This window comes from Gracilinanus agilis, chromosome 4 (assembly GCF_016433145.1).
Source record: "Gracilinanus agilis isolate LMUSP501 chromosome 4, AgileGrace, whole genome shotgun sequence".
NCBI classification, from domain to species: domain Eukaryota; kingdom Metazoa; phylum Chordata; class Mammalia; order Didelphimorphia; family Didelphidae; genus Gracilinanus; species Gracilinanus agilis.
Genome location: NC_058133.1, coordinates 34,464,014 through 34,482,202, shown reverse-complemented (window position 1 = coordinate 34,482,202; position 18,189 = coordinate 34,464,014). Strand labels below are relative to the sequence as shown.

Below are 18,189 nucleotides of genomic sequence, written 5' to 3'. Positions count from 1 at the left end.
CCTGTGACGTGTCAGGAGTGGCGGGGCCTCGAGATGGGGGCGGGGTTTAGCAAGGAGGTGGGGGCTGATTGGGCACGGGATGGGGCGTGTCCTCCAAGGGCGGGCCCAGAATGGGGGCGGGGCCTCTGGCCAGCGGGTGAATCACTTCCCCTTCTCTCTGACCTGCCGTGAATGTTGGGGGTGGGGCCTCATGCGGGGGCGGGGCCCTGGACGGGGGAGGTGAGGCCGCCCCTCCCCCTCACGGGAGCCCCCGGCCCGGCAGGGCGGGGCAGGGGGCGGGGCCCCACCATGACCCAAGTCCCCCAGTCCCTATGGGGGCTGGTGGAGGAGCACGTTCAACCCCCTGAGCGGGCCGAGGTGAAGAGGATCCTGGGCGAGGACGTGGTAGACCTGAGCTTGGAGCTGCGAGCGGAGGTGAGGGGGGGCGGGGTCGCAGCAAGGGGTGGGGTCCTCTGGTATCCCAGCCACGCCCCCAGAACCTCCCCTCCCCTCCCCTCCTTTTCTCTCCCCTCTGCACCTGGCAGGTGGAGATTCTGGAGGCCCTTCTGGAGGAGGAGCGCAAGGCCGGCTGCCCTAGCTCCGCCTCCAGTCCCGTCCCCTGTTCATTGCTGACCCCGCCCCCGCCCATGCGGGACCTGGTGAGAGGGGAGCTCCGGCTGCTGCTGCTCAGTCTTCGCCACAAGGCGGAGCTGGAGGGCAGGTAGGAGGCCCCTTCTGCCTGCCCTGGGAGTTCCCTGCTAGGCGCCCCACTGCTGCCCTGCCCAGGCCCCATATAGGAACCGGAGACCCCAGGAGTCAGCCCCAGCACACGTCCAGTGGGCTGCCCCAGAGACACCCACCCAGCACCCTCTAGGCCCCAGAGACAGCCGGAGCCCCTCCGCTTGGGCTGAGGCCCCCCAGCCACGCAGGTGCCCCCTTCCAGAGATTCGGCCAAGGCATGGGCCTGCTACAGCCCCAGAGTGCTACACTTTGCCCTTGGAGACCCCTGGGACAGTGTCGGGGGTGAGCTGGAGGCCCAGCTCCCAGGATCCCCGGGCCTCAGGTAAGGCCGTCTCTAATTCGTGGGGACGTAGTCCGGGCATGTTGTGATTTGGGGATGGGGGAGAAAGGATGGATGGATGGATGGACCAATGGTTGGATGGATGGGTGGGTGGATGGATGGATGAATGGATGGATGGATGGGTGGACAGACAGATAGTGGGCCTCCCTGAGTCCAGGAGTCTCTCTCGACTGAGGAACTGCAGCCCAGACTTCAGTGCAATCAAGGATTGCCTCAACGTGGCCAACATTGACCGGGTCATCCATCATCTCCGGTGAGGGCCCAAGAGCCCAGCAGGGGAGGCCCTGGGGGGAGGATATCTATCCCAGGGAAGACCAAGAAAGGGTAAACTCAGTCAACTTAGGCTAGAACAGCCCGAGTGAAGGCTCTGGACTTCTAGGGAGACGGGGTAAGGGTGAAACTTTAGGACTGGATGAGCATCTGAGAGAGGGGCAGGACCAGAGGAAACCCTGAGCCAGTATTGGGGAAGGCTTTGAATGCCAGGCTAAGGAAGTTATATTTGGCCCTGGAAAGTACAGCCCTCTTATTGGGCAAGGGATTGAGGCGGTCAGATCTGAATTTTGGCAGCTGGGCAGGGCATGTTTTGGAGAAGACCAGTAAGGAAGTTGCTGCGGTAGTTCAGGGGAGAGAGGTGGTGAGGGCCCGAAGTGGGCAATGGGGAGGGATGGGCGTGGAGGTAGAAAGGACGAGACCTGGCAGCTACTCCATATGGAATGAGGGAGACCCAGGCCCAGACAGGTAGGAGCAGACAGCAGGTGTAGAGAAGGAAAGAGTGAGCTTAGTTGTGGTTGGGCATCGATTGGCAAGCCCAGCGGAGAGAAGCACTGGCAATTGCTAAAGCCGGGGCTCTGGGATGCTAACTAGAGGGCAGAGTCTGGGCTTGGGGGGCAGATGAAGGAAGGAGGGCTGAGGACAGAGGCTTGGGGGGGGCGTGGTCCTTTGGCCAGCACTGGGATATCCAGGGCCCAGAGTCCTGCTGTAGCCTGTGACCACCTGACCCCTCTGGCCATGCCCCAGGACCCTCCTGAAGGAGGAGTGCCATGCTCTGGAAAGAGAAATCAAAGCCCTGCAGGTAAGCGTAGGGGCTCTGTCCCTGCCCCTGGATCCAGCCGCAGAGGGCATCACCACCTGTGCCCCTTGTACTTGCCATGCTCTGTCCCTCTTCCCCAGGGAGCTGGGAGCCTGGTCACCCCAAAGGCTAGGGTGGGCACCAGGGAAGGCCCTACCTTTGTGTCTTCTATGGGAGGTTTTGGCTGGACTCCCCTGCCCAAGACCCTCATTGGCCCTGGGGTCACCACCTCTCCCACATACCAAAGATGCCTCCCGGCCAGCTCTCCCTGAACTCTGGGGCCCTTCTCTGATGGGCTAAGGTGGGCCAGCATTGGGGAGGTGGTCCAGGCCCAGACCCCTCCAAACCTCTGAGCACTGCCTTTGGGGGCCACTGTAGCACCGTCTGGAAGATGCACACAGCTCGGCAGCAGAACCCCCTGTGATGATGCTGGAGCCCACCCTGGCAGGTGAGGGCCCCCTTGCCCTTGTGTGGTCTCTATGAGCCCCAGACCAAGGTGTGGGAGAGCCAGGGAGGACCCTGGGCCGCTGCCATGCCACCCCAGAGCCAGCCTAAATGTCATCTTCCCAGAATTGAAAGAGCAGAAGAGAGCCATGAAACAGGAGCTGCTGGAGCCCCTGATCCCCCGATCCCTTTGTCAGAGTTCATGGCGGAACAAGCCCCCTGCTGCTAGCCAGCAAGGACTGGGCAGGTATGGGCCTGGCCTGGACTTCTGGGGAGGGTCACTGGGCATGGCTAGGGGCATGGCTGACCTCTTGTCTTGCAGGCAGAGGATGTACTCCGGCAAGGGCCAGGAGCTGCCCTTTTCTGGACAACAGCCCCAGGAGCCCAAGACCTGTAGCCTGCTGCCGCCCCTCACCCCTTCTCACACCCCGATACCCCCTCAACCCCGGGCCTCAGGCACCTCCTACCACCAGAATCGCTGGGGCCGCCGCCTCCAGTGTCATCCTTGCAAAGGGCCCCTGACCAGTGCGGGGCCTCACACTGGGACCCCCTCCTGATGGCTGTCGCCGGGGACCCAGGAGCCGGGATGGGGAATAAAGGTCCCCGCACTCGAGCCAGAGCTGTACGTGTCTGTGTGCGGACGTGCCTCCCCGCCGAGACCCCTGCCCACCTCGGATCTCCGAGGCAGGAAGAACAACAGCAGCCCACGGTCAGGAATAAAAATTTCATTAAACCCTAGCAGTGCACCGGCCAGCTGGGCCAGGGGCTGAGCCCCACCCTCGTGGCCATCGGGAATTAGGAGACACACACAGCGAGGGACCGAGGACAGGGCCATTGTGCAGGCCAAGGAAGACGGGTGGGCTGGGCAGGGCCGTGGTGCGTGCCCGCCGGCCCCACACATGCCCGTTTGGCACCATCACTTGACACTTTCCTGTGCGGCCCCGGGGCCGAGCCTTCCAGGGCTCACCCCCCGGGGGCTCTGGACGGGGCAGGGAGGGGGTGGGGGGGGGCGTTCCCCAGAGAGGCCCAAGGGAGGGTGGGACGAGCCTGGAAGACACACTAGGCCTGGGCCTGGGGGGGGGAAGGAGAGCAACCACAGATACACACAGTTGGACACAAAGAGGATCCTACAGGGGTGCCCCCTGCATACCACACGAGAGCGCTAATGCTAGAGGGGCAGCGGCTGGGTGCACAAGTAACACTGCTGGGCTCCCCCTGCCTGGAGACGGGCCAGCGGGGCGTCCCCCCAACCTTCTCCCTTCACTGGGCAGCTAGAGGGCCGAGGCCAGCTGGGGACATCACATTTCATCTTCAGGGAGTTTGGCCTCCTTAGGAAGGGCCTGGCACCACCTGACACCAGGGTGGCAGCCAGCTGCATGCTGGGCACAGCAAGGTGGCACCCCTCCTGGCCCTCAGAGCCTAGGCTGGGCACCTCCCCTTTCTATTGGGGGTCCAGAGAGCAGCAGGAGGCATGAGGTGCTGGTCCCACAAGGCTGGGCAGGCCCCTGGTTTGGGCTTTTGCCTTTGCTGGGTACTGAAGGGCAAGCCGGCCCTCTCATTCCGGGCCTTGTTCTGGTCTCTGGGTGGCACTCGATGGCCTCTGAGGTCCTTCCCAACTCTCCTAGGCCAAGAGCTTGCCCAGAGCCCAGGTCCCGGGGGACGGGGGGGGGGGGCTCGGGCACCTCTGTGCCCCCAACAGCAGCAAAAAGACTCCTCGGAGCACGCCTGCCCAGCCACGGCCAGCCCAGGCCCGCATCCCCTAGCGTGTGGACAGACTGAGGGTGGAGGGAGGGCCGGCCCGGCCTCTGCCCCCTTCGGGTCCTGGCACATAAGAAGGGCTTGTCATGTAAACACGGGGGGACGGAAGGAGACACACAGGATGAGACACGCCAGGAGCGCAGGGTTAGCGGTGGTGGCAGCAGCGGGCAGGGTGCTCCTTGCCCCCGGCCTGGGGCAGTCTCTGGAGGGTGGGGAGGGAGGGGTCTGGAGGGGGTCAGTCCCCTGCAACAGTGCTTATATCCGGGAGTCCTGGGGGTGGGCAGAGCCATTGCTGCCCCGGAGCAGGTTGTGGGCCTTGTCTGGGTGCAGGGGCTGAACTTCCAGCCCGTCCTCTGGGGAGACGCCTGTGGCGGGGGCATAGCGACCGGTCCGGTGCTCGGGGAGGGCTGGACCCCAGTCCCTGCTCGGTGTGGTGGCATTTTTCAAACGCTGAATGAGAGAGGATGGGCCCAGGGGCAGGCCGGAGAGGCGTCAGGATGCCCCGCTGCCTCCCCCCCAGGCCCCATCCGCCCCCTGCGCCCCGGCTCACCTGCAGAAAAGTGTCCCCGTCCACACGGCACAGCTGGAACAGGGCGTAGAGCGGGATGCAGATGACCGAGGAGAGGGCCATGAGGAAGCCGATGGCCACTGCCCAGCCCGGGTACTGGTACTGGTTGTAGGTAATCGGTCGGTACTGGATCACCGTGAAGATGAGGATGAACTGCAGAGCGGGGCAAGGAGGGGGCGCGTGAGAAGGCAGAGGCCCGAGCCACGCTCCCCCCGGACCCCTGGGCCTACAGACCCAGCCCAGGCCTCGCTTGCCCGGGGCCCGGGGCCCGCTGCTGCCACAGGGCTGGGAGGGAGAGTTAAGACACCGCATGAGAGTTGGGTTCCCAGAGGAGGGCGGCAAAGTCTGGCTCCCGGATGCCGAAGCGCCAGTACGGAACGAGGGAGCTGGGGCTAGACGAGGGTTTGTCTGAGAACGCTCTGGGGGTTCTGGTGGACCTCAAACTCCATCCGAATCGGTATTTCCCCACGGCATCCCAAGAAGGAATGCAAGTTTAGGTCAATGATCACACTTAATATGGAAAAAAAATCAAAGATCCATGCTGAAGAGAGGGCCGAATCCCCCCGGGGCTCCTCCGGGAGACCTGTGACCCCTCCAAGAAGCGTCCTGACCCTCGTACAGGAAAGCTGAGCAGAAGCGGCCCGGGCCGCCAGAGCGCATCATCACCTCGACTCGCCGTCCAGAACGGACCATGTTGTTGTCCGGCGGCCCATCCCGTACCCAGATCCCAGGCAGTAGATGGACCACGAGCTGGTCCAGAATTTAATGGGAGACAGAGAAGGGGCTGAGCTATATTTGGGGCAGGGGGTGGGCGGTGCAGCCCTTTCAGCCAAGCCAGGCGGCTCCCTGGCCCAAAACGTCATTCTTTTCCCAGCGACTTTCCCCTGGTGATGCCACATGGCTGGGGATCGGGGGCTCCGTGATCTCTAAAGAGCCAAAGTGATGGGTGACTCAGAGGGAATTCTCCAGTCATAGCCTGCCCACAAGAAGGGGTGTCAATGACGTCACCCAGAAAATGCACAAATTGGCCTAAAACTGGATTCATTTCTGGGATGCCGTAGGGAAGTGCTGATACATACTGGCTGAGTTTGCAGCCACCCAAATCCCCAGATCATTTCCAGGCAAGCCATTGTCTAGCTGCAGCTCCTTCAGGTTGTCCTGGCATATTTGTACCCAGGGATGGGCCGGGCAGGACGTAGTGGGGAGGAGATGACCGCCGAGGCCAGCGCTGGCACGTTGAGAAGCCACCAAGGAGAGCTCCTGCGGCCCCGGGCTGACCTGCTCTAGAAGTCACGCACAGGGACAGGCAAGAAGCCGGCATGATGAGTGCATGGGGTACAAGAGACATCGCTGAGCAAGGGTGGTCACAGAGGAAGTCCCAGCCCCGAGTTCTGATGTATACACAGACCTGTGCCCTCGCTCTGCTACTGTCTAAAGGTCATCATAAAGGTTTCTACTTTCAGAAGAAGGTGGGTAGATGCAGAGGAGGAATTCTAAAGGGGATGGGAATTAAGAATGACTTCAGGTGCCAGTGAGGTGGCTCAGCGGATTGAGAGCTTAGACCTGGAAATGGAGGAGGTCCTGGGTTCAAAGCTGACCTCAGATACTTCCTAGCCATGTGAACCTGGGCAAGTCACTTAATCCTAGTTGCCCAACCCTCACCCCTCTTTTGCCTTAGAATTAATATATAGTATTGACTCTAAAAAGGAAGGTAAGGTTTTTTTTTTTTTTTTTTTTTTTTTTTTTACGAATGACTTTAGTAATAGTATTTGTATAACCCAGTGGAATTGTTTGTCAGCTCTGAGAGTGGTGGGGAGAAAGGGAGGGAAAGAACATGAATCATGGAATCATGGAAAAATACTTAAATAATAATAAAAAAGATGATACTGTAAAAAATAATGACTCAAGGAGAAAGAGGAGCAGAGAAAGAAATAATGCTTGCTCAAGAAAGATGGGGAGGGGAGAGCTGGTGAGGCAAAGTAAAGGAGAAGAATTAAATAAAACCAACTGGTTAAACAAAGTTCAGGGACAGAAGGGAAAGGGAGGGAGGGGCTGGCTGTCAAGCTGTTCGGCGGGCACCTATGAGGTACCAGCTAAGTGATAGCCCATGATAGTGGATAGAGAATAACTTTTGAGCCAGGAAAACCTAGGTTCAATCCCTCCAGCCTCTGGCACCCACATGATGCCCTTGGTTTCAGCCCTTGAAGGCTTTTAGTTGTACAGAAGGAAGGAGTTTCCTCTCCGGGAACCCTCTAAGATAAAGTCACAAACCTATAATAAACCCACTTGATAAGAAGGAAGGGATAATCACCCACCAACAATCCCCCAAAGCCAGCACTGGAGGGTGGGCAGTGGGAAGAATGTGGCAGGGTCTGATTTTGAGAGTGAAAAGTCTTCATTTCTGACGAGGAAGGACAAATGATTGTTCTCTGATCAAAATTGGGCTTGTTCAGCCAGGACACTCCTGAAGGACTTATGGGAAAGAACGCTATTCACATGGAGAGAAAGAAGTATGGGAGTAGAAATGCAAAAGCAAAACATATGGTATCACTTATCACATGTCTATAGGGTTTAAGCTTTAAAAATCACTCTACAGTAAAAATGAATTAAGTGGAAATGGGCATCAAGTGATAACATTTGTACAACCCAGTGGAATTGCTTGTTGGCTCTAGGAGGGGGGAGGGAAGAGGGAAGGGAAAGAAAATGAATCATGTAAACATGGAAAAATATTTAAAAATAAAAACAAAATTGAGCTTGTTCTCAGAAGAGGAGAAGGAACGGTTCAAGAAACTCCTCTTCATCCTCTAGGTCATGAGGGGAGGGACAACCCCCAGCTCTTGTTTTGTTGGCGGAAAGGAGAGAACAATGAAATATTCTTAAAGAAGATACTCATGAAAAGAAATCCAGGACCCAGATGAGGAGGATGGGAACATGATGAGAATGTAGGTAAGGGTCTCCCACAGCTGAAATAGAAGCAATGTTAACACTTAAATTCTACAGACCACCCGGGCAGAAAGAGGATGTGGATGAAAAGTTCAAGAAACAGATCTCAAGCCTGGCATCGACACATTGGCAGAACATAGTGGTGATGGGGGATTTCAGTCATCCAGATAGATATCTGCTGGAGTTCTCTGTCTCTGGCTCTTCCCTCTGTTTCTGTCTTTATCTCTCTCTCTCTCTTCAGAAGAGCAGAAGACAGGAATTTATAACAATGAAATTCTGAAGACCTAAAGAAAAACAATTCCCTTGAGGAGGTAAATGAGGGCTCTTTGAAGAGGCCAATGTGGATCCCAACCAATGGGGATTGAAAATAGAAATAAACGAAAACAAAAACAAAGACAGGTCGTTGAGGAAACTACAAGAGGTTGGCAAAATCCCAGAAGATTAATGTAAGAAGGATTCAAACTCAAAATGAGTGGAAGCTTAAGGACAGCCAAGAAAAGTCTTTTTAGACTTGTCAGGGTAGGAAGGGGATCAGCAGAGGGTGAGGATCCCAGCTGGGGCTGGATGGGATGAGAGCTGATGTCAGTAGAGGAAGAGGAGGCGGGTGAGTGAGCACTATAACCACCAACAAAACAAGAGCTGTGGGTTGTCAATAAGAGACCTGCAGGATGGACTTTATTCTCCTCATTGGTAAGAATCAGTCTGACTGATTCTATTTCGAAGGAGGCCCCTGCTGGCTTGAAGATTACTAACCTCAGAGAAATTTATTTCCCTACAGGAAGACCCCCACAAATCTTAATCAACTCCTGTGATTCTCATTCCCTGCTCCCATTCTCTTTCTGCTGAGGACCGCCTCTCATTGGCTCTGTATTCTAATCAAGCCTAAAGAGCTATAATAGCCCAGTTGGTACCCTAAGAAGTTGAAGCTGCTCCCAGCCCAAGCAATGGACCTTAGTGTGCTAATAAATCATCTTAAAAACTAAAGTTTGGTGACTTCATGGTGTATGAGATTCTCCTCAGGCTCTCATGGAACCCAAGCTGGCAGTGAGGGGGCAGGCCCACAGGTTCATTGCTGACCCTCCTTCTGTCTCTTGGCCAAAAGTGATGATCATCGGACCAGAAAGGATGGAACAAAAATAACTGATGCATTGTGGATGCTCAAAGAACAGGAGGAGATTCCCAGGAGGAATTCAAGTTCCCCAGCCCAGGCGAGTGACATCCTTCCTCTAGTCCTGAAAGGCCGGGCAGAGGGGATGGCTGGGGCATGGTCAGTGGGGTTCTGAAAAGCTTCAAAAGCAAGAGGGGTGCCAAGGCCTGGAGAAGGACGTGGTCCCAGTTTTCAGAGAAGGGAAGAAGACTAAGTCTGCCAACCAGAAGTCAGGAAGCTTGACGTGGATTCTTGGGAAACTTCAATGACGTATTTTTTAAAAGACCATTCTGGAAAGCCTTAGCTCCCTGAGTATACAATGTGGGGAGGGTCAGGGTTATGACTGTCTGAAAAAGATCTGGACAACTGGGTGCCCTGGGAGGTCAACGGGAGGCAACAGTGTGATGTAGCAGCCAAGAAAGCAACAGAGGAGGTTCTGGGTTCAGATCTGTCCTCAGACGCTTCCTAGCTGTATCACTTGACCCCCAGCCTCGCCCTTATGGCTGTTCTGCCTTGGAACCAATACTTAGCACTGATTCTAAAACAGAAGGTTAGGGTTTAAACAACAAAAAAGGAAGCAAACAATGGAGGAAAGGAAGCAGAGATCACCAGCAGCCAGGAGGGGCCCCGCCAGGCTCAACTTAATCCTTTCTTGGTGGGGGTGAAGTCATTAAATTGGTAAATCAGAGGGTGACCAGCTTTAGGTCACCCAATAAAGCACTTAAAAAAAAAAAAGTCTACATCGTGGGAAATTCATCCCAGCACTGACTCTGGTAGCCACACCTGCCACTGCTTAGAGGCGGCTGCTGGGGCCCCCCAGGGGCCTGTTTCTGGATGATTAAGCCCAGAGTTGAAGGACTGATTCCTTGGGTGGACAGGGGTCAGGGTAGGGATGGGGGACCGGGGAGAAGGGTAGGACCACGAGGGCACTTACGAAGATGATGGCTGGGGAGACAAAACGCCAGCACATCTGGAAGAAGAAAGGGGGTGGGAAGCCCAGCATCATCTGGATGTCCTGGAAGTAGTTCCGGTGTCCTGGGGAAAGAAGTCATCAGAGGCCAGGCCCGCCTGGGGCCGTCTCTGGCAGGGTTAGAGGTGGGGGTTGGCCTCGGCCACACAGGGCACCTACCATAGATGTACATGATGGTCACACACATGATGCAGGAAATGACGACCAAGGAGAAGCTGGCAGCATAGTTGTCCATCAGCAGGAGCCAGTAGATGCCCGCCTGCCAAGGAGAAGTCATGTGAGCCACTGGAGGATGCCCCTACCTGCCCATTCCCCTCCCCTCCTCTTGCCCCCTGCCCATCAGGGAAAAGCCCAAGTCTGTGCCTCCTCCCCTTGATGCCCGGGTCCTGTCTGCAGGGCGAGAGTCCTATTGCCCACCAGGGCTGCCCCTTCTGCCCCTGATGCCCGGGTCCTGTCTGCAGGGCGAGAGTCCTATGGCCCACCGAAGGGCATTGCTCCATTCAGTCCCCGGCTGCCTGTATGCCTACCTGGCTGGTCAGGGGGACCCCGAGCAAGAACCCAGCGATGGCCACAGCCAAAGTGACGTAGGTTTTCTTCTTCAGGATCCACTCGTTCCCCACTTCGTCCACAACGGCAGTCACCAGAGTCTCCAGAAGGCAGAACTGAAGGGACAGAACATCTGCCAGTCACTTAGTGCCGGGCACTCTGCTGGTTGTCTTTCTAAAGAGTGACAGGAAAAGGTGGCGGCGGGAGTGTCTGGGAGGGGGACGAGCTCAGGTTTGGGTAGGTTGAGTTTAGGACGTCTGTGGGACATCCATCCCGAGAAGCCCACCGGGCAGCTGAAGACGTGCGGCCGGGGGCTGCCGGGGGCTTCGGCTCTCCTACCTGAGTGCCCAGGCCCAGCAGGATAAGCATGAAGAAGAAGAGCAGAGACCAGAGCGGGGAGATGGGCAGCAGGGTGAGAGCTTCTGGGTAGGCCACAAAGGCCAAGCCTGGGCCGTGGTCGGCCACTCGGGACACGTCCACCCCCAAGTGGTTTGCCATGAAGCCGAGGATGGAGAAGATGACGAAGCCCGCGTAGACGCTGGTGGCACAGTTCGTGATGCTGATGATGATGCTGTCCCTAGGAGGGCCAAGGAAAGGCAGGCTCAGCCTTGGAGACGAAGGGCCCAGAAGCCATCCCACAGGGGGCTTCACCCCTGGTCCCCCCCTGAGAAAAGGAGCCTTGAAAAGGCTCCCACCGTCCTCCCTCTCTACAACCCCACCTCAGCTTTCCCAGACTGGCCCCTCTCCCCCTCTCCTTTCACTCCCTTCTCCTTTGAGGGTTCAGCCTCTGGTCTCCTGGGATCTGGGGGGGCAGAGAGGGGGCTGGGAGGCAGAGAGGGGGCTGGGAGAGGCCAAGGCTTGCCCCCCAGGGGCCTACAGGGCTGAATGTTGAGGTGGGGTAATGGAACAAGGTCTGGCTTTTACCTGTAGCAGTTGTTGTGGAACTTGTTGTAGGAAGCCATGGTAATGAGCCCCCCCCAAGCACAGCCCAGGGAGTAGAAGATCTGGGAGGCAGCATCTCCCCAGACCTGTGAGGGTTGGGGAAGGGATTGGTGGTCAGCACGGGCTGGGGCAGGCAGGGCAGAGGATGGCTCCGGCTCCTCCCTCCGAGCCCTGACCCCTAAACAGGCACCCACCTTGGCCTCGAGGATCTTGTCCCACTGCGGCGTCAAGTAGTACATAATCCCCGTGAAGGCGCCTTCCAAGGTGACCCCCCGGACAAACAGGATGGTCAGCACCACATAGGGGAATGTGGCCGTGAAGTACACCACCTGGAGGGGAGCAGCCGGGGAGGGCTTGGCTCAGACCCCCTCTCCCACCAGAGGGGACTTCTCAAATGCCCCTCGCTTCTGCTGGCCCCATTCCATCACCCCTCACCTTCCACAGCTCTGATTATTCCTCCCCCGCGAGGCCCCCCAACCTCGGCCTTCCCTGGTTAGGGGAGACCCCTAAACCCTAAGAGCGGAGGGGAAGGGGCGAGTGTACTTGCTTTCCCTGAGGACTTGACACCTCGGATGAGGCAGAGGAAGACGACCACCCAGGACACTCCGAGGCACCCAAGCAAGGGGAGCCGAACCTCTCCAAAGTTGCCGATGTCATCGGACAGCTTCAGCACGTAGCGCCTACGATGGGGAAGAGAAGGTGTTACTGCCCGGGAAGGAGTCTCCAGGGTGCTCCTCAGGTTTCAGCATGCTCCGGGAGCAGAGGGTGAGCCTGGCAGCAACCTGGTCCCCCACCTCTGGGGAGGGGGGATACGATGACAAGGGGGAGCTCATCCTCTCCCCAGACAAGTCGGTGCAATGAGCATTCAACAGGAACCCTTGTTCAGCCTGTCACTGCTCGGGGTGGACTGACTGAAAATATCCTATGAATAGATGAGAGAAGGCAGAACTACTCGATTCTTCTTGCTTCTGTTTTCTTAATCAGGGAGAATGATCCCTGGACTGGGAAAGACAGGATAGAGTCAACAAGGAGCTGAAATCCAATGTACTCAGAACATAGAGATTCCCTCAATGCACCAGATCCAGACAGACAACATTCCAAAGTACTAAAAGAACTATCAAAAGTGATTGCTGGGGACAGCTAGAGGGCTCATTGGATTGAGAGCCAGGAGCCACGGCTGGAGTCGGGAGGTCCAGGGTTCAAATGTGGCTTCTGACTCTTCCTAGCTGTGTGACTCTGGGCAAGTCACTTCTCCCTTTGCGTAGCCCTTACCACCCTTCTGCTTTAGGAACCAATACACAGTACTGATTCTAAGATAGAAGGTAAAGATTAAAAAAAAAAAAAGATTGCTGAGTCTTAGGATCTTTGAGAATGAGTAAAGGACTGATGGAAATGTTCTTTTTTTTTTTTTCCCCCAATTTAACCCTTGCCTTCTGTCTTAGAATTAATACTAAGTATCAGTTCTAATATACTTCAATGACTCGACTTCCAATTCCTACCCAAATTCTAGAATTTATTATTAAAGGGATGATCTTTGAGAATTGAGATAAAAGGGAGCAGTGATGACCAAAAGCTAGGATCTGCTCATTAAGAATAAGCTACTCCAGAGGGCAGCTGGGTAGCTCAGTCAGGCCTTGAGATGGGAGGTCCTGGGTTCAAATCTGGCCTCAGACACTTCCCAGCTGTGTGACCCTGGGCAAGTCACTTGACCCCCATTGCCCACCCTTACCACTCTTCCATCTAGGAGACAATAGGGTTAAGTTAAGGGTTTAAAAAAAAAAAAGAATAAGCTGTTCCAGATTGTGCTTGGATGAGGATGGTGGCCACGAAGGGATGAGCTGTTGATTTGATTCTCCTATGAACATGGTCTTCTTGCTTCCTTTCTTCCTTTGCCCCTGTGATTTGGGCTTCCGGAAGAGAGACCATAAAGAGGTGTGGATGGTATCATAACCAGCATTACTTATAGTTTTGCTGCCACACAGCACCCCTGGGAAAATTTTAGACCCTGACACAGAGGTAGAGGCCGGGACCCATGAGGAGAAAAACTCCAGAGATGCTTAGACTGCCAGCCACCGTGCCAGCCACTGCTGGTAACCCAGAGAGTTTCTCTCAGCCAGAGGGAGGCCAGCCTTGAGTGGAAGGGGGAGCAGAAGTAAATCCCTGGCCACATTCCCTGCTTTCTCTTGTTCAAGCTCATGATAGCAAGACGGGGAACCCACACCCCTCCACGAATCCTTTGCCACCAGCCTCAGGGATGTGTAGATCAGGATTCATCCTCTTCACCAGCCACTCCAAGGATCTGGCAGGGAAACAGAGGGGTGGCTAGCCGAAGGCTGGCATCTTCCTAGAGAAGTGCTTCATCTGGTAACTTTTTTCACTTCATTCTGTGCCCGTGGAGGAGAGGGGCAAGAACTAGAGCTGGACCCTGACAAGTCTCCAGCTTAGTCTGTAATCACGGAAGTAACTGCTGAGATGTTAAACTGTGAACTTGGGTCTGTGCCCTGCTTCCCCACCAACTGCTAGTTACTGCTGTCACTAGGATATCTTAGTAAAATGCTTTTGCTTTCAATTAATTGTGTCTGCTGGGTACTATAAAGGATTAAACTCACGGATGAGGGCTCATGAATTGTACGTTTTAGGAGTAGATAATAATAATAACAACAATAACCATAACAGCCAGTACTTATCTAGTGCTTTACAGTTTGCAGAGTGCTTTCCAAATATTGTCTCACTGGATCCTTGCAACAACCCATGGAGGTAGGTGTTATTATTATCCCCCATTTACAGATAAGGAAACTCAGGCAGAAAGAAATTAAGTGACTTGATCAAGGCCAAACAACAAATAAGTGGCTGAGGCAAGGTAACTCTTGGTCTTGGTCTCAAGGTCTTACTGATTCCAGATCCAGTACACTCTATCTTCCTAGAAGCCTGCAAGTTATCACCTTCCTAGGAACTCAAACTGGTGAGGTAGGCCAGAGAGGTTGCACACACAATAAACTAAGTGATCATAGCATGCTAAGTTTTTTAAAGGGCTGGGGGTGGGGTGGGGGGGACACATTTTTAAGGATCAAAATAATCAAATCAGCTTGAGAAAAAATAGTCTCTCAGTTCAGATGTTGAGGAGAGGCTCCTATTGTGAGACTGGAGGGAAAGCCACCCCTCCCCAGATAAGTATATGAAGATGGCCAGTGTAAAGGCAGAGCATTCCGTGAATTAAAGTTGGGCGCAGCACCATGTTCCACCGGCTTATCTGCATCCACTGTTTTCAAAGATTTGAAGGTTATAAATGAGAATTCACAAACCAACCGTCTAGGGACCAGGGGAAGATCGTATCAGCGTGGCTACGATCTTGGCTGACAGAGAGGTGGATGTTTTAAGTTTCCCGTCATATGCTAAAAGCTTCCAAGGAAAGGAAGAAACTTCCAAGGAAGTCTTATTAAGGCATTTGAATCCAAAAGAGCTGAGAGGGATGGGTGATCAAGGATCAGATGGACAGAGGAGGGTGAGCTGAATACAGAGGAATCTGCGCCTGAAGACGCAGGAGGGGAATCGCTTCCAGGACACAGAATTTTTGAAAATGGACAGAAGATGATCAAAGGGAGATATTCAGGGTCTGCGATGGTTTTGCTGGGAGCCATGCTGTTTGGAAGAATGGCATGGCTCTGCTGAGAGCGGATGGGCTGGAGCCATGCAGGATTGCGCTCTAGTGCCATCTACTGCCCGAGAGAGGAATCTTCTCAAGGATTTCCCTGTGTTGCCCTTTATTGCCCCCTTGTGGTCTGATAGAGAAGAAAGACAAGCTTTGCTGTAACAATGTCATCTTTGCTGAGGGCTGATAGGGTACCTAAGAAGTTTTGTTGTTCTCCAGCCTGAAGGCACTACTTATCGCTAAAAGAGCATAACTTGCTGATGCACCTTGTCAAGAGTGGCTCTCGCATAAAAGAGTTTGTTATTGCTTCAGGGCCTCAAAGGAGCTGAGAGCAGAGGGCAGAGAGGTGGTTTTTGCCCATTTAATGGATTGGGAAGGACTCCTCCCTGAAGACATCAAGGCTTTCTGCTAGATCTCTGTAAGTGTGTGCTCACTCTCCCCCATGAACAGACAAGATGATATCACTGGTAACTCTTTACCAATGCCAGATGAGTGCCAAAGGGTCCACGGTCAGGACATGAACAGCCTGTGAGACTTTGTGTCTGAGATAGCAAGAACAGAGGGCTCCCATGAGATCAGCGACACAGCAGGTAGTGACCAGCACAGTGTAGACAATGTGGTGCCACCCAGCCCAGTGCTGTAGACCTCATACTGGGACAGCCCAAAGTCCTGCAGGTTCTGGGATCCCTGACACTTTTTCTATCTGAAAGAACCCCAGGAGGTGGAGAAATTCAGGGTACTCAGGGTAAGAAGAAACAAAGCACCCCCTTCTCAAAGTGTAGGAGGGGGCGAAGACTGGCCACAGGAAAAAAGTCCCAATTCAGAACTTAATGCTGGAGAGATGAGTAAATAAAAGAAAACACCAACTAGTGACAGAAATTGCAAATCTAATTAATTAACTATAAGCAGAGACTTAAAGGGGGGGGGAATGAATTTTATATAAGAACTACATGAAAGCTTAGAATAAATGAAGCAAAAGATAAAAGTTCTGGAAGAACTGGAAGGTGAACAAATAGAAGAGAAAGTGGTAAACCTGACCCAGTATCATATTGCTTGCTTTCTCAAAGGGTAGAATGGAGGAAAGAGGGAGGTAGAAAACTTGGAACTTTAAGATTAGAAAAAAGTTCTTTAAAGGTAAAAACAGAATAACAACAAAAAAAGAAAAAACCTGACCCAAGGAATAGACTCCCAGTAAAGCAGAATAGGTCAAATAGAGATCTTTGGCTTTAAGGGACAGCAAATCATTTTAGTACAAAATCAGAAGATATCAGCTATCAAAACCAGTTGTCCTGAAAATCAGATCAAGGAGTGATCATTTAAGAATCACTAGAATCAGGGCTGCTAGGTAGCACAGTAGGTAGAGAGCCAAGCCTGGAGTCAGGAGGACCTGGATTTAAATCTGGCCTCATTGCTTCTTAATCTCAGATGGGACCTAAGGCAAGTCACTTAACCCTATTTGCCTAGCCTTTCCACTTTTCTGTCTTAGAATTGATACTAAGACAGATGGTAAGGGTTTTAAAAAAAAGAATCATTAGAATCCCTGAAAAATCATGATTAAAAAAAAAAGCTTGAACCCTATATTTTAAAAGATCACTAATGAAAAGACTCTCTAGACCTATTAGAACTAGAGAATAAAGATAGAAAGAATCCACTGATACCCACTGAGAGGAACCCCATAAGAAGAAGTGCCAGGAATGTCACAGCCCAGATCTGGAGGCCCCATATCAAAGAAAAAAGACAAGCACCTGGAAAAAAGCAGTTCAAGTTCTAAGGAACAATATCAGGATGACACAGGAGCTGGAAGCTTCTACCAAAAAGGAAAGGAGTGCTTGGGAAAATATTCTAAAAGGCAAAAGATATAGGCTCACAATCAAGAATAATTTGCCCTGTTCATCTGAGTATTATCTAAAGAGAAAAATGCACCTTAAATGGAATAAAGGATTTCCAAGTATTTCTGATGGAAACACCAAAAGCTACGTAGGATGATTAATATGTGAACCCAAGAGTCCAGAGAAAACGGAAAAGGTGAATTTATTTGAAGAGGTGTAGGAGAATGCGGGGCTGACATTCTAATAGGAAGAGAGGCAGCAAGTTCCCTTCAAAACTTAGTGCCTTCGAAGGGCATTGGGGTGGTTAGATAAAGGACTGCTTCAGAGGAGTGTCCAAACAGAGAGGAAGAGGGAAGGGAGGGAGCATCAGAGGAACCTCACTCTTATCAGAAGCAGACTAGGAAGGCGGAACACATGCACATACACATACACACATAATCAAACTCAACAGGGAAATGACCAGGGATAGGGAGGAGCAGTTTAAAAAGGAGGGAAATACACAGACTCCAAGTCCCATTTTGTACCTTTGCAGTGGCTTTCCCCGACTCCTCGACCTCAACTCTTAGAATGCCTCATTTCCTTAAAAGCTCGAGTCATAGACCACCCCTTCCAAAAAATCTTGTCTGATTTCCCTGGTTGCAGATCTTTAATAGTAACTAGCATTTATAGAGTGCTTTAATTTAAATTAAATTTAAATGTAATTTAATTAATACCTTGTGAATTTTTATACCTTTTAAATATCTCATTTGGTCCTCACAATAACCCTGGGAAGAAAATTGCTAATATTATCTCCATTTTACAAATAAGGAAACTGAGGCAGGCAGAAGTTAAGTGACTTGCCCAGGGTCACATATAGAAATAAATGTCTGAGTCAGGATTCAAACTCAGGTCTCTTGACTCTAAGTCCAGTATCTATCCACTGTGCCACAGAGTGACGATCTATGTCTACGAACTTTCCCCTCCAGTTTTCCTGGTTTCCTTGTGGATAGGGATGTTGTATCCCTACATTGCTTTCGTATCCTCAGTCCTTAGCACAGTGCCAGGCACAGAGTGGGCACTCGTTAAATGTTGACTGATGGCTTGGAAATGGATGAGATGGCCAAGGGAGAGATTATGGAGGGGATCAAGGCCAGGATCTCATGGAGTACCCCAATGGGAAGGAGGAAGGAGGAAAGGGGGAGAATCTGCCACTGAAGAAGGCGGAACCACTCCATTCAAAAGTGGGGAGGGTCTTCAGAGACCAGCTAGTCCAACTGTGGCATGA

General features: G+C 53.1%; 2 protein-coding genes across 2 annotated transcripts in view; one reads left to right on the top strand and one right to left on the bottom strand.

The window, feature by feature from the left end:
• Window positions 1-288: 288 nt before the first annotated feature.
• On the top strand, window positions 289-3,207 carry CCDC24 (coiled-coil domain containing 24). The gene is made up of 8 exons (XM_044674828.1): window positions 289-414; window positions 525-700; window positions 923-1,042; window positions 1,218-1,313; window positions 2,078-2,132; window positions 2,508-2,577; window positions 2,700-2,820; window positions 2,896-3,207. Exons 1-8 carry the CDS (start codon window positions 289-291, stop codon window positions 3,128-3,130), a joined length of 999 nt encoding a protein of 332 aa, XP_044530763.1. The 3' UTR covers window positions 3,131-3,207.
• A 76-nt stretch (window positions 3,208-3,283) lies between these two features.
• SLC6A9 (solute carrier family 6 member 9) overlaps window positions 3,284-18,189 on the bottom strand; it is a 39,574-nt gene continuing 24,668 nt past the window's right edge. Inside the window, exons 5-13 of the mRNA XM_044676648.1 lie at window positions 11,995-12,127; window positions 11,642-11,776; window positions 11,430-11,533; window positions 10,845-11,082; window positions 10,487-10,621; window positions 10,119-10,218; window positions 9,924-10,024; window positions 4,882-5,052; window positions 3,284-4,781 (exon numbers count right to left, since the gene is read on the bottom strand). Coding sequence (XP_044532583.1) covers window positions 4,587-4,781; window positions 4,882-5,052; window positions 9,924-10,024; window positions 10,119-10,218; window positions 10,487-10,621; window positions 10,845-11,082; window positions 11,430-11,533; window positions 11,642-11,776; window positions 11,995-12,127 — 1,312 coding nt within the window. The 3' untranslated portion in view covers window positions 3,284-4,586. The remainder of the gene's footprint in view (window positions 4,782-4,881; window positions 5,053-9,923; window positions 10,025-10,118; window positions 10,219-10,486; window positions 10,622-10,844; window positions 11,083-11,429; window positions 11,534-11,641; window positions 11,777-11,994; window positions 12,128-18,189) is intronic.